Below are 12,877 nucleotides of genomic sequence, written 5' to 3' on the forward strand. Positions count from 1 at the left end.
TCAATACATCTTTACAATGCAGGACTAATTTGGAGAAAGTCCAGCAGGCATGAGAAGGTACTAGATCCATATACATGTTGCCCCTGCTTGGATTTGAACCCGGAACCTCAATTTTACAGTTTAAATTCTTGAGTCACCATTTAGAGACCCTAAAGGGGTCCTCCGGGCTTTTAATATTGATGACCTATCCTCAGGACAGTTGAAGTAGAAGAGTCACCGCAGCATCTCCGTTTTTTTTTCTTTTTTATTGCAAAAAAGGGGAAAAAAAAACGGAGATGCTGCTGTGACTTTTCTACTTCAACCTTCTGGCATGACCGCTGTGGATCCGCGTTTTTTTGGCGGCTGATGCATTCTGGTGACCCGATGAGACCGTGTGTGCTGCTTTCATTCCTTTTTCTACTATCCTCAGGACAGGTCATCGATATCAGATCAGCTGTATGAAGGGAAGGCGCGCGCAGCGTGCAGGTGCCGTCTCCCTTCTCTCTTCCTGCTCTCCGCTGTATGCAGTGTTTCCCAACCAGCGTGCCTCCAGCTGTTGCAAAACTACACCTCCCAGCATGCCCGCACAGCCAAAGGCTGTCCGGGCATGCTGGGAGTTGTAGTTTTGCAACAGCTGGAGGCACGCTGGTTGGGAAACACTGGTCTATGGCAAAGCAACAGCGAGCAGGAAGAGAGATGGGAGACGGCACCTGCACGCTGCGCGCGCCGTCTCCTCATACAGCTGATCAGCAGGGGTTCTGAGTGTCGGGCCCCCCGCCGATCTGATATGGATGACCTATCCTGAGGATAGGTCATCAATATTAAAAGTCTGGAGAACCCCTTTAAAGGGTTTTCCAGGACACCTATATTGATGATCTATCCTCAGGATAGGTCATCAATGTTCATCATCCGACACTCCCGCCGATCAGCTGTTTAAAGGGGCCTCCTCATGGCTCACCAAGCACAGTGCCTTACATTGTATATTGGCTGTGCTTGTCATTGCAGCTCAGCCCCATTCACTGTTGAACGTGACCTCACTGGCCTAGGAAGAGGCCACAGCACTCACCCCAACGCTGATTCCTTTTTAAACAGCTGATCAGCGGGGGGTACTGGGAGTCGGACCCCCACCAATCAGATACCAATGACCTATCCCGAGGACAGGTCATTAATAAAGGTGTCCTGGAAAACTTATTTTAGGTCTCCAGCTACAAAGTAACTGCCCACTGTTTAATATCAGGTCATTTTTAGTTTTATCATAATTTGCTTATAATTTTTTTTAATATTTCTTTTTTTGTGGCCAGAGCTCGATTATTTCTGATACAGAACTCCAAATTTACTGCAAAAAATTAATTACCTGATAAAATTCTGGCTACCTTCAGTCACCACTAGGGGGAGCTTAAGACTGCCTAAATACATTATACACTAAACCCCACAATATATAAAAAAAAATTCCATAGGAGGTGTGAATTAGGTAGTCAAGGATTTTTATTAATTACCACATTAATTTTGTGGTGCATGTGATTTTCTGTCCTTCTGACAGATTTTATAGGAAAAACCATTTGCAATCTAGGCGAAAGATTCCGGGAACATTATCATTCTATTACAACAGGTCACGGACCAACGGGATTAATTGAGCACGTGAAAGAGGTTTACGCAGGAAATCGTAACGTTTTGTGGTTTGGAGGCGTTTTAAAAGTAAAACCCATTGCCAAAGGAGTCGATTACTGCAAATAGAGGCCCGGTAAGTAAAGCCTCATTCACACGTCAGTGTTCGGTCAGTGATTTCTATCAGTGATTGTGAGCCAAAATCAGGATTGGAGCCTCCACAGAGATAAGGTAGAAGGGAAAGATCTGCACCTGTTCTGTGTCCATCACTGATGGAAATCACTGACCAAACACTGACGTGTGAATAATAGGCATAATACAAACCAGAGCCATGGGTCCAATAGGTTTCACTGACAAAAATGACCTAAGTGTGTTCCGTTAAGTAGAAATTGCAATGTGTGATTTTGCATGTTTGCTTTGACGTGGGATGCGCATGGCTATTTCATACCGGTACGTAACCAGGTCATTGTGCAGGCTTTAAGGAAGCGCTGATCAGCGTGAAACTGCTGTGGCCTGGGTGCCCCGCGTCTGACTACCCTGTGTGCTCAAATAGAGAAATAAAGGAAGTGGATTTTATGCTGGTGTCGTCTTTGGACAAAAATAAATCCGTATACAATAAGCTCCCTCTAGTGGTGGCTGCAGGCAACCAAGATTTTATCATTTACCCCTATGTCTATGCAGGGAATATGGAGCAGGAGGGGGTTCTCCATGGTTCTAGATATCAGATCGGTAGGGATTTGATGATCATGACGTTAGACCATGTATGGCCAATAATAGATACCTTGGGGACATTTATCAAGACTGGTGTTCCCATACATCAGTCTTGATCCCCCTGCGCTGGAGTAAGATGCACCTATATTTAATAAGAGGCAAATGCCTCTTAATAAATTAGTCATATCTCTGGCACTGCACGCGTCGGAAACTGAAGCCTATGCCAGCCAAGAGCTGGCATAGACGTGAGCTATAATTTACATAAATTTCTGGCACAAGTTATGGTTATTCCAGTGGGCACCCCCTCCCGCTAAGCCCTGTTCCCTTTCTTGCCACTTCAGAAAAGTGTCGAGAAGCTAAAGATTATGTTGCAATCATTGAATGTGACTTAATTATCAACTATTTTTACACCATAACAGTAGTGTAAAAGCTTTAGTAAATGTCCCCCAATGTGTCTCATCTGGCCGCGACCACTGTCTGGTATAAGCAGCGACCTCGGAATGTAATGTCTTCTGTGCTAAAAATTGGTCCCTTTCATGTTCAAAAATTTCTACTTTCCCCTAAATTGGGGAAAATTATGAAGATTATACTCACCCTCCTTTGATGTAATCCACAAAAGTATATTCAGATTCGGCTTTGAAGGACAGAAGTGTCACCTGTGAAACATGAGAGATGTCTTAGCTGTCACTGCTCTACACAATCATCAGGGTGCGGTACCAGGGGATCCTCTGGGGGGCCAAGGTTCTGACATCATCACAGTGGCCCCCAATGGGCCAGCTCAATCCCTGGACATAGGTATGGTCAGTGACTCCAGCTTAGGCTACTTTTACACTAGCGCAATCCTCCGGCCGAATCCGTGCTGCCGTAGTTTTATTCCTATCACCTCTCGGCATGTTTTCCGTGCTGCGGCCGGACCTCCCATTATGGGGCCGGAGCGGACTTCCAGCGGCACGGTGCACTAGCGGCAGCACGGATCCGGCAGGCTGTTCCCCCGCCGGTGTGAAAGTAGCCTTAGCTGCACGGTTCATTGGGCGTCTATAGTAGCCCTAAATACACCGCTTATGTCATACTGCTGTTCAGTGCCTTGCTTTACAATGCAGCTCTGCTTTTTAAGGGGTTCTACGGGCTTTTAATATGGATGACCTATCCTCAGGATAGGTCATCAATATCAGATCGGCGGGGGTCCGACTCCCAGCATCTCCCCCCGATCAGCTGTATGAGGAGACAGCGAGCGCAGTGTGCATGTGCCGTCTCCCTTCTCTCTCCCTGCGCACCGCCCTTGTCTATGGCAAAGCAGCAGTGAGCAGGAGGAGAGACAGCACGTGCACACTGCGCGCTCTGTCTCCTCACACAGCTAATCGGTGGGGGTGCCGGGTGTCGGACCGCTGCCAATCTGATACTGATGACCTATCCTGAGGATAGGTCATCAATATAGGGGAACCTGGAGAACCCCTTTAAGTCAGTTCATGGAGATTAAAAACTACACTAAGCTAGACTTGGAAGAGATATGCTTTAAAAGGCGTACATATCTTTGTGGCTGCGTCTGGTACTGCAGGTCAGTCCCATTCGCTTGAGTTGCAGTACCAGGAACAGCCTCAGCCAAATGTACGGCGCTGTCCTGGGTAGAGTCAGCAGATTTGTCCCTATGACACTGGCTGACATGTTACATGTGCACTTGGCAGCTGAAGACATCCGTGTTGGTCCCATGTTCATATGTGCCCGCAGTGCTGAGAAAAATGAAGTTTTAATATATGCAAATGAGCCTCTAGGAGCAACGGGGGCGTTGTCATTACACCTAGAGACTCAGCTCTCTCTGAAACTACCGCACCCTCTCTACTTTAACAGGTGTGATGATGTTTTCACTGCCTGGTCCTGTCAATCAAAGTGCAGAAGGCGCGGCAGTTGCAGAGAGAGCAGAGCCTCTAGGTGTAATGGAAACACCCCCGTTGCTCCTAGAGGCTCATTTGCATATATTAAAACATCATTTTTCTCAGCAATGCAGGCACATAGGAACATGGGACCAACACAGACGCCTTCAGCTGCCAAGCGCACATGTCACAGGTCAGCCAGTGTCATAGAGACAAAACTGCTGACAGATGCCCTTTAAAGGGGTTTCCGATACCGTCATATTAATAGCCTCTTCTTAAGGCAGGCCATCAATATCTGATGGGTGTGGATCGGACTTCCGGTAACCTCACCAATCAACTGATTAATGGGACGGCTCCAGCGATTTGCAATGTCCACTTCACTCTACCCAGGACAGCGCCGTACACTTGGTTGTGGCTGTTCCTGGAACTGCAACTCAAATGAATGGGACTGAGCTGCAGTTCCAGACACAGCCACAAACATATGTATGGCGCTGTCCTGGGTAAACAATAACGGGAATGCTGTGACTGATGTTCTGCAGCAGCTTCATTCAACTAATCATCAGGGAGCAGACCCTACACCTTTCAGTTATTGATGGCCTGTCCTAATATTACAATTCTGGAAAATCCTTGAAATTGGTGGTTTTGCCCCCTTAATTCAAATCGGTTGTACGTTGCTAAAGATCTATAGCCTCAATTTGTAAATCTCGGAGAAAACATGCCCCCCCCCCCCCACCACCACCTCCCCGCGGATGACAAGACAAACAAGTCTTCTGTAAGCTCGCGGCGTGGAAGACACATTGTAATGTCCTTCGTACGCTAATGATTTCCTTATAGACATTGGGTCTTTGGAAAGTTTGTCTCACCGTTCCGGAGTTGATGTATTTCTTCTTTTTGCACTTCTTTTTCGGATTTAATACCTACGGAGAGAGGAATGACACATCAAGGATGCCCCTCCTGTTACTGTCAGCGCCGGAGCATTCATCTTCATTAGCTCAGATACTGGAGCATTCATCACGGAGAGCGAGCGCTGCGTCCTGTTAGACCTCTGGACCCGCAGTCACAATTAAAGTGACACATGTAGACCATCAGGGTGAACGCAGAGAGTAATGGCTGCGGCGAGGGGAGCCGCATTCGCGGTTAATTCTGTTTGTCGCCTAAAAGTGCGCGCCGGTACTGACTTATACAATGTTGCGCTAAATGTATCACCGCCCACTTCCTTTCCAATTTCTTTTACGTCAATGTGGACTTTGGGGCTCGAGCTCCATGGCAACATTTGATCGCCTGCAAGTTGCGTTACAATGGCGGCATTAACGAGACTCGTGCGGAACTTAATGTTTCTCTATCTCAGGAATTTTGTCAATTCTTCTCCCATAGAGAAGCATTTTAACGATTTTACCACAAGCAAGCGTCACTGTGAAGCTAGGCAACTGCTTGGTGGCCATGTTGTTTATGTTGTTTTTTTTTATTCACCGTTGCTCTCGATGGAGAATGAGCAAGCAATACACAGACGGTTGATAGATTTCTATGGGCACAGTGTAATGCATCATTCAGCCTGTGGTGGCGCTATAGGGGAATCACTGATTTCCTCCACAGATTACACATAGGGGGTCTCAGCAGTGTTACACTCCGGTATTTTCTAGGGACCCTGCCAACAAAACAGGATTGTAAAAAGTGGACATTAGAGGAGTGGCTGACAACAAGCTTGCTTATGACAACTTCGAATGACAACTAGCAGAATTATGAATGCAGCTCTGGAGTATCAGTACATGATAAGTAATGTATGTACACAGTGACTGTACCAGCAGAATAGTGAGTACAGCTCTGGAGTATAATACAGGATGTAACTCAGGATCAGTACAGGATAAGTAATGTAATGTATGTACACAGTGACTCCACCAGCAGAATAGTGAGTGCAGCTCTGGAGTATAATACAGGATGTAACTCAGGATCAGTACAGGATAAGTAATGTATGTACACAGTGACTCCACCAGCAGAATAGTGAGTGCAGCTCTGGAGTATAATACAGGATGTAACTCAGGATCAGTACAGGATAAGTAATGTATGTACACAGTGACTGCACCAGCAGAATAGTGAGTGCAGCTCTGGAGTATAATACAGGATGTAACTCAGGATCAGTACAGGATAAGTAATGTAATGTATGTACACAGTGACTGCACCAGCAGAATAGTGAGTGCAGCTCTGGAGTATAATACAGGATGTAACTCAGGATCAGTACAGGATAAGTAATGTATGTACACAGTGACTCCACCAGCAGAATAGTGAGTGCAGCTCTGGAGTATAATACAGGATGTAACGCAGGATCAGTACAGGATAAGTAATGTATGTACACAGTGACTGCACCAGCAGAATAGTGAGTGCAGCTCTGGAGTATAATACAGGATGTAACTCAGGATCAGTACAGGATAAGTAATGTATGTACACAGTGACTCCACCAGCAGAATAGTGAGTGCAGCTCTGGAGTATAATACAGGATGTAACTCAGGATCAGTACAGGATAAGTAATGTATGTACACAGTGACTGCACCAGCAGAATAGTGAGTGCAGCTCTGGAGTATAATACAGGATGTAACTCAGGATCAGTACAGGATAAGTAATGTAATGTATGTACACAGTGACTGCACCAGCAGAATAGTGAGTGCAGCTCTGGAGTATAATACAGGATGTAACTCAGGATCAGTACAGGATAAGTAATGTAATGTATGTACACAGTGACTGCACCAGCAGAATAGTGAGTGCAGCTCTGGATTATAATACAGGATGTAACTCAGGATCAGTACAGGATAAGTAATGTAATGTATGCACACAGTGACTGCACCAGCAGAATAGTGAGTGCAGCTCTGGAGTATAATACAGGATGTAACTCAGGATCAGTACAGGATAAGTAATGTGATGTATGTACACAGTGACTCCACCAGCAGAATAGTGAGTGCAGCTCTGGAGTATAATACAGGATGTTACTCAGGATCAGTACAGGATAAGTAATGTATGTACACAGTGACTCCACCAGCAGAATAGTGAGTGCAGCTCTGGAGTATAATACAGGATGTAACTCAGGATCAGTACAGGATAAGTAATGTATGTACACAGTGACTGCACCAGCAGAATAGTGAGTGCAGCTCTGGAGTATAATACAGGATGTAACTCAGGATCAGTACAGGATAAGTAATGTAATGTATGTACACAGTGACTGCACCAGCAGAATAGTGAGTGCAGCTCTGGAGTATAATACAGGATGTAACTCAGGATCAGTACAGGATAAGTAATGTATGTACACAGTGACTCCACCAGCAGAATAGTGAGTGCAGCTCTGGAGTATAATACAGGATGTAACGCAGGATCAGTACAGGATAAGTAATGTATGTACACAGTGACTGCACCAGCAGAATAGTGAGTGCAGCTCTGGAGTATAATACAGGATGTAACTCAGGATCAGTACAGGATAAGTAATGTAATGTATGTACACAGTGACTGCACCAGCAGAATAGTGAGTGCAGCTCTGGAGTATAATACAGGATGTAACTCAGGATCAGTACAGGATAAGTAATGTATGTACACAGTGACTCCACCAGCAGAATAGTGAGTGCAGCTCTGGAGTATAATACAGGATGTAACTCAGGATCAGTACAGGATAAGTAATGTATGTACACAGTGACTGCACCAGCAGAATAGTGAGTGCAGCTCTTGAGTATAATACAGGATGTAACTCAGGATCAGTACAGGATAAGTAATGTAATGTATGTACACAGTGACTGCACCAGCAGAATAGTGAGTGCAGCTCTGGAGTATAATACAGGATGTAACTCAGGATCAGTACAGGATAAGTAATGTAATGTATGTACACAGTGACTGCACCAGCAGAATAGTGAGTGCAGCTCTGGAGTATAATACAGGATGTAACTCAGGATCAGTACAGGATAAGTAATGTGATGTATGTACACAGTGACTCCACCAGCAGAATAGTGAGTGCAGCTCCGGAGTATAATACAGGATGTAACTCAGGATCAGTACAGGATAAGTAATGTAATGTATGTACACAGTGACTCCACCAGCAGAATAGTGAGTGCAGCTCTGAAATGTAATGCAGCTATATACACTGTAAAAATGGACATACCCTTTATGTATGAAGTCCCGAATATTAAAAACATTATATCATACTTTTATAGTTTAATATAATATTAGCAGTTTTGCAAAGTTTTAAAACTGCTGCCAGTGCGAGACCCCCTTAATTACAGTAGTCCGGCATTATCAGATGTACAGGATGGATGAACTGGAGGTTTGGAGTCTCCATGCAAATCAGGAGCTTGTAGTGAACGGGCTGTGGGCATGAGACGGGGATAATACGTTTAGCTTCACTGCACAAACTCCTGTACTAACTGAAAATAATGAGATACTGCGCTGATTAATCCTCTCATCATTCACGTCGCTCAGATTAAACATTCAGATAATACTTTCATCGGTATCCAGACCGCGTCCCCAGTGTCAATAACACGATCAATGTCATCGGGTCTCAAATGTATCCAGCAGAATGTTACAGTTCAGAGGAGAAAATGTAAATTCATGTAAATGGGCATCAGCGGTGGTGCCCAGAGTGCAGCCGAGATGCCTCCAGCAGGGGGTGCAGTTCCATGTCTCAAGACAATAATACTAAATCCAGACTTTTCTACTAATTACTAATGGTAATTTAAATTGCATATCGGCCTTTTATCATCATATTGTTCTTTCCGTCCCATATTCAACACTAATTAATTATTTAATATATCTTTATAGCCACCACAGCTGTGTTTTTCTGATACAGAGCTCCAAAATCCCATAAATTATTTGCCTGCAGTTACCACTAGGGGGAGCTTAGATGCTTACTGCATACTGGTTTTAATGAGCTCAATGTATAGAGTGTATAGCCAGCTCCCCCTAGTGGTGGATGCAGGAACAAAATGTTATCATGTATCTCTATGCCTGTGTGGCTCCAACCACTGTAAGATATATATAAAAAAAATAAAAAATCAGCACAGAAGTTTAAACTAGTATGTACAATATGAAAATTAATTGCGGATACTCTCTATATACAGGAAGCTATTTGTTGTGGTCCTCACAATGTAGAGCTGCTTTAGCTGACTTGAGTTGAGTTCGCCTGTGACGTGGAGGAAGCATGGTCAGTGATATTTCCTGATCTGTAGAGATCACTTCTCAACAGTCATATCATTATCATCCTAGGCAGGATGACAAAGCCAGGTAACATCTATAGATAGATTACGCTGGATGCACCATTCACAATAAGTGATGGTCACAGCTTATCTGCTCCACTTTCCTGCACAGTGACCTCTGCACAGGTCACAGAGCATGCCCACAACGCTCTCCTGTAGAAGTTTATAAATGTCTTTTGTGATGGTGATGGTAACAGCTTATCTACTCCCCTTCCCTGCACAGTGATCTCTGCACAGGTCACAGAGCATGCACGCAGCACGCAGTCAATAAATGCCTTTTGTGATGGTCACAGTTTATCTACTCCCCTTCCCAGCACAGATCACAGAGCATGCCCACAGCACTCTCCTGTAGAAGTCAATGAATGTCTTTAGTGATGGTGATGGTCACAGCTTAGGCTACTTTCACATTTGCGTTGTCAATTCCGGTATTGAGATCCAGCAGAGGATCTCAATACCGGAAAAAAACGTAGTCCTCATGCATTCTGAATGGAAAGAGATCCGTTCAGGATGTATCCGGATGTCTTCCTTTCTGGCAGCATTCCGTTTTGTGACCGGACACAAAACCGGTTTTGCGTCCGGTCATAAAAAACGGATCCGGCACTGAAAACAATGTAAGTCAAAGGTGATGTTTTTGTTTTTTTAGGAGCCTTAAAAACCGAATCCCACAGATCTGCTTTCTTCCGTTTTGATTTCACACAACCGCATCCTAAGGGAACGGATGCATCTTTTTATGTAAAATCAAAACGGATCCGTTTAATTCCAGCATTGAGATCCTCTGCCGGATCTCAATACCGGAATTAACAACGCAAGTGTGAAAGTAGCCTTATCTACTCCCCTTCCCTGCACAGTGACCTCTGCACAGGTCAGAGAGCCTGCCCACAACACTCTCTCGTGGACGTCAATAAATGTCTTCTGTGCGGCACTGTGCCTATCATCCATAATCACGTACAGAGAATAAGATTAAAAAAAAAAAAAAAAAACATATTTGAGAAAAAGGAATGTTTCCCCATCTGGTTTAAATTAGCAAAAAAATATATACAGTAGGTGACACAATCCCTTTAAGACTCTGCATAAGTGTATGGAGAAGCCTCCCCCAGAGAGAAAAAAAAAATACATTTCTAATGACACGTTATAAATATGGTGCCAGGCACCCTACACATAGTCCATGCCCTGGAGGAATAGTAATCTGACATATGATGCACCAGGTCCATTACCGCCTGGTAGTGACAGCGTCTTACAGCGACATGACTCATAAAGTGACATTTCCTAAGGACACCGATCTCTCACCTCATAGACACTGAACTGACTCTGTCCTCTGGATAACTCTCTGTAACTCGTGGTAAATTCCCCGATGAAGTCGTGGCTGAAAAAATAACAATAAAGTAAAGTTATAGCTCTTCAATGTATCTGTGCTTATATGAAGGGTTGTTACAGATGAGACAAACATGGCAGCTATCTTCTAGAAACAGCGCCACTCTTGTCCATGGGCTGTGTCTGGTATTGCAGCTGAGCTTCTTTAACCTGAATACTGCAATACCAGACACAACCTATGGACAAGAGTGGCGCTGTTTCTAGACGATAACAGCCATGTTAACTAATTCTCCTGTAGAATACGTAATGGCCTCTTCAGATAAGTCCATGCTTCCCATTAGGAGTAAGAATGGGGTGAACCTAAGTCTGATCCCCCTTTCTATCCACAAGGGGCGTAGTTATAGGGGAAGCAGACGCATATTTGCCAATAGTCCTGATTCTGGCGAGACAAACCCATGATCCGGACTACAAAAGGGTGAGGTCTAAGCAAACCCGCCCAACAGTGGGTGTTTTAGGGTGTTCACGAGCAACTAAAACATTGGTAAATATGTGCAGAGGTAGCAATTACATCCGGACCCTGGTGCTTGATGGGGCCCAAAGAAGACACCGGTATTATAAATGGTACATGGTAGGTGGGGGCCAAGTTACAGATCTTGCACATGGTCTCAGGACTTACTTCTCTGACTTTACCACACTCACTTAAAGGGGTTATCCAGGACTTAACAAGCCCTCAGAGCATGGCTGACCCGCGGTGGAGTTCATACTTACCTGGTTCCTGTTGCTGGGTTCAGGCTCCATTTCTCCACGCGGCTCTGCCATGCTCTAGCATCAACATCCTGTTGACGGACTTCACGTGACCACTGAAGCCAATTGCTGGCAGCAGCAGTGACCTTTCATACGTGCGGCATGTGACCCAGTGACATTCCGCATGGGTGACAGGTCACCGCTGCAGTCAATCACGTGACGCCCGTCAACAGGATGTTGATGCCAGAGCATGGCGGAGCTGCAGAGATGGAAAAATGGAGCCAGAACTCAGTGGTGGGTCGGCCATGCTCTGAGGTCTTGGTAAGTCCTGGATAACCCCTTTAAGCCATGCCCATTTTTAGAGCGGTCAGCCTTAATTTGCTGGGACTGTCTCTGAAAATTTTGGACAGTCCCTGTAAATTCAGGACTGCCGGCAACTATATAAAGATGTGCCAAGTTTATCACAGTGGCGCATGTTGTCACACTTTTAGTCACTCCCCTCCCATCTTAACCACACCCATTTTGCCTCTAAGCCACTCCCCTTGTCTATGGTGGGGCTAAACATGGAGGCCTGTTTTTTTGGGCACATTAAGCAGTAAATCTCCACCGGTGTCTCCCAAAGGCCTTTGGTAAGGGAACATTTTTATGCAAGGAGCAGAACGTCAGACTCAGGCCTCCTGCACACGACCGTATCCGCTTAGTGGTCCACAAACCGCGGATCTGAAAAATACGGATGCATTCTGTGTGCATCCTGCACTTTTCGCAGCAACACTGAAAAAATGCCTATTCTTGTCCACAAAATGGGAAGTATAGGACACGTTCTATATGCGGCCTGCACGGATACAGACAGCACAGTTTTTTTAATAGAAATGAATGGGTCCACGATCGAACCACAAAAATTGTGAATCGGACGCGGACCAAAAATACAGTTGTATGCATGAGGCCTTAGACTTCATGCACACAGGTATATCAACCTCCGAGTTGTACAGAGGTGTAATAAAGCAGCTATAGAAGCCTATGGGGCCCATATGACTCGTGGTATTTTTTGAAAATATCCCTTTAATTGACCAGAAGCTGGTAGATATCAGCAATAACATGGCATACCTTCCTCCCCTGTCCCAGTCATACACGTCCACTTTCACCGTCCTGTAAAAAGAAAGAAAGCAGTCAGTCCGGTTACCCATAATGCACCAATCTAGGATAGCTACCCTCCATCTGGTGGCATTAGACTGGGTTCACATCACGTTTTTCCCTTCCGTTTAACGTATTAAAAAAACGGATGCCTCAGACTGATGCTATACAGTCGCATCCGCTCACCATAGAGTTCCACTGTAAAAAAAAAAAAAAGGACTCTGCAGGATACAAGAACGCGGTGTGCTACGTCTTTGGATCCTTTTTTTTTTTTCTAACGTATACATCAAACGGAGGCATAAAACG

The 12,877-nt window shown here is 44.9% G+C and overlaps 1 protein-coding gene across 1 annotated transcript in view; it reads right to left on the reverse strand.

The window, feature by feature from the left end:
- Positions 1 to 4,545: 4,545 nt before the first annotated feature.
- Positions 4,546 to 12,877, reverse strand: part of LOC120979761 (copine-8-like) — a 212,485-nt gene continuing 204,153 nt past the window's right edge. The window contains exons 10-13 of the mRNA XM_040408717.1: positions 12,545 to 12,586; positions 10,673 to 10,748; positions 5,027 to 5,080; positions 4,546 to 4,659 (exon numbers count right to left, since the gene is read on the reverse strand). Of these exons, the coding sequence (XP_040264651.1) occupies positions 4,546 to 4,659; positions 5,027 to 5,080; positions 10,673 to 10,748; positions 12,545 to 12,586 (286 nt within the window). The remainder of the gene's footprint in view (positions 4,660 to 5,026; positions 5,081 to 10,672; positions 10,749 to 12,544; positions 12,587 to 12,877) is intronic.

Source organism: Bufo bufo, chromosome 9 (genome assembly GCF_905171765.1).
Source record: "Bufo bufo chromosome 9, aBufBuf1.1, whole genome shotgun sequence".
NCBI lineage: Eukaryota > Metazoa > Chordata > Amphibia > Anura > Bufonidae > Bufo > Bufo bufo.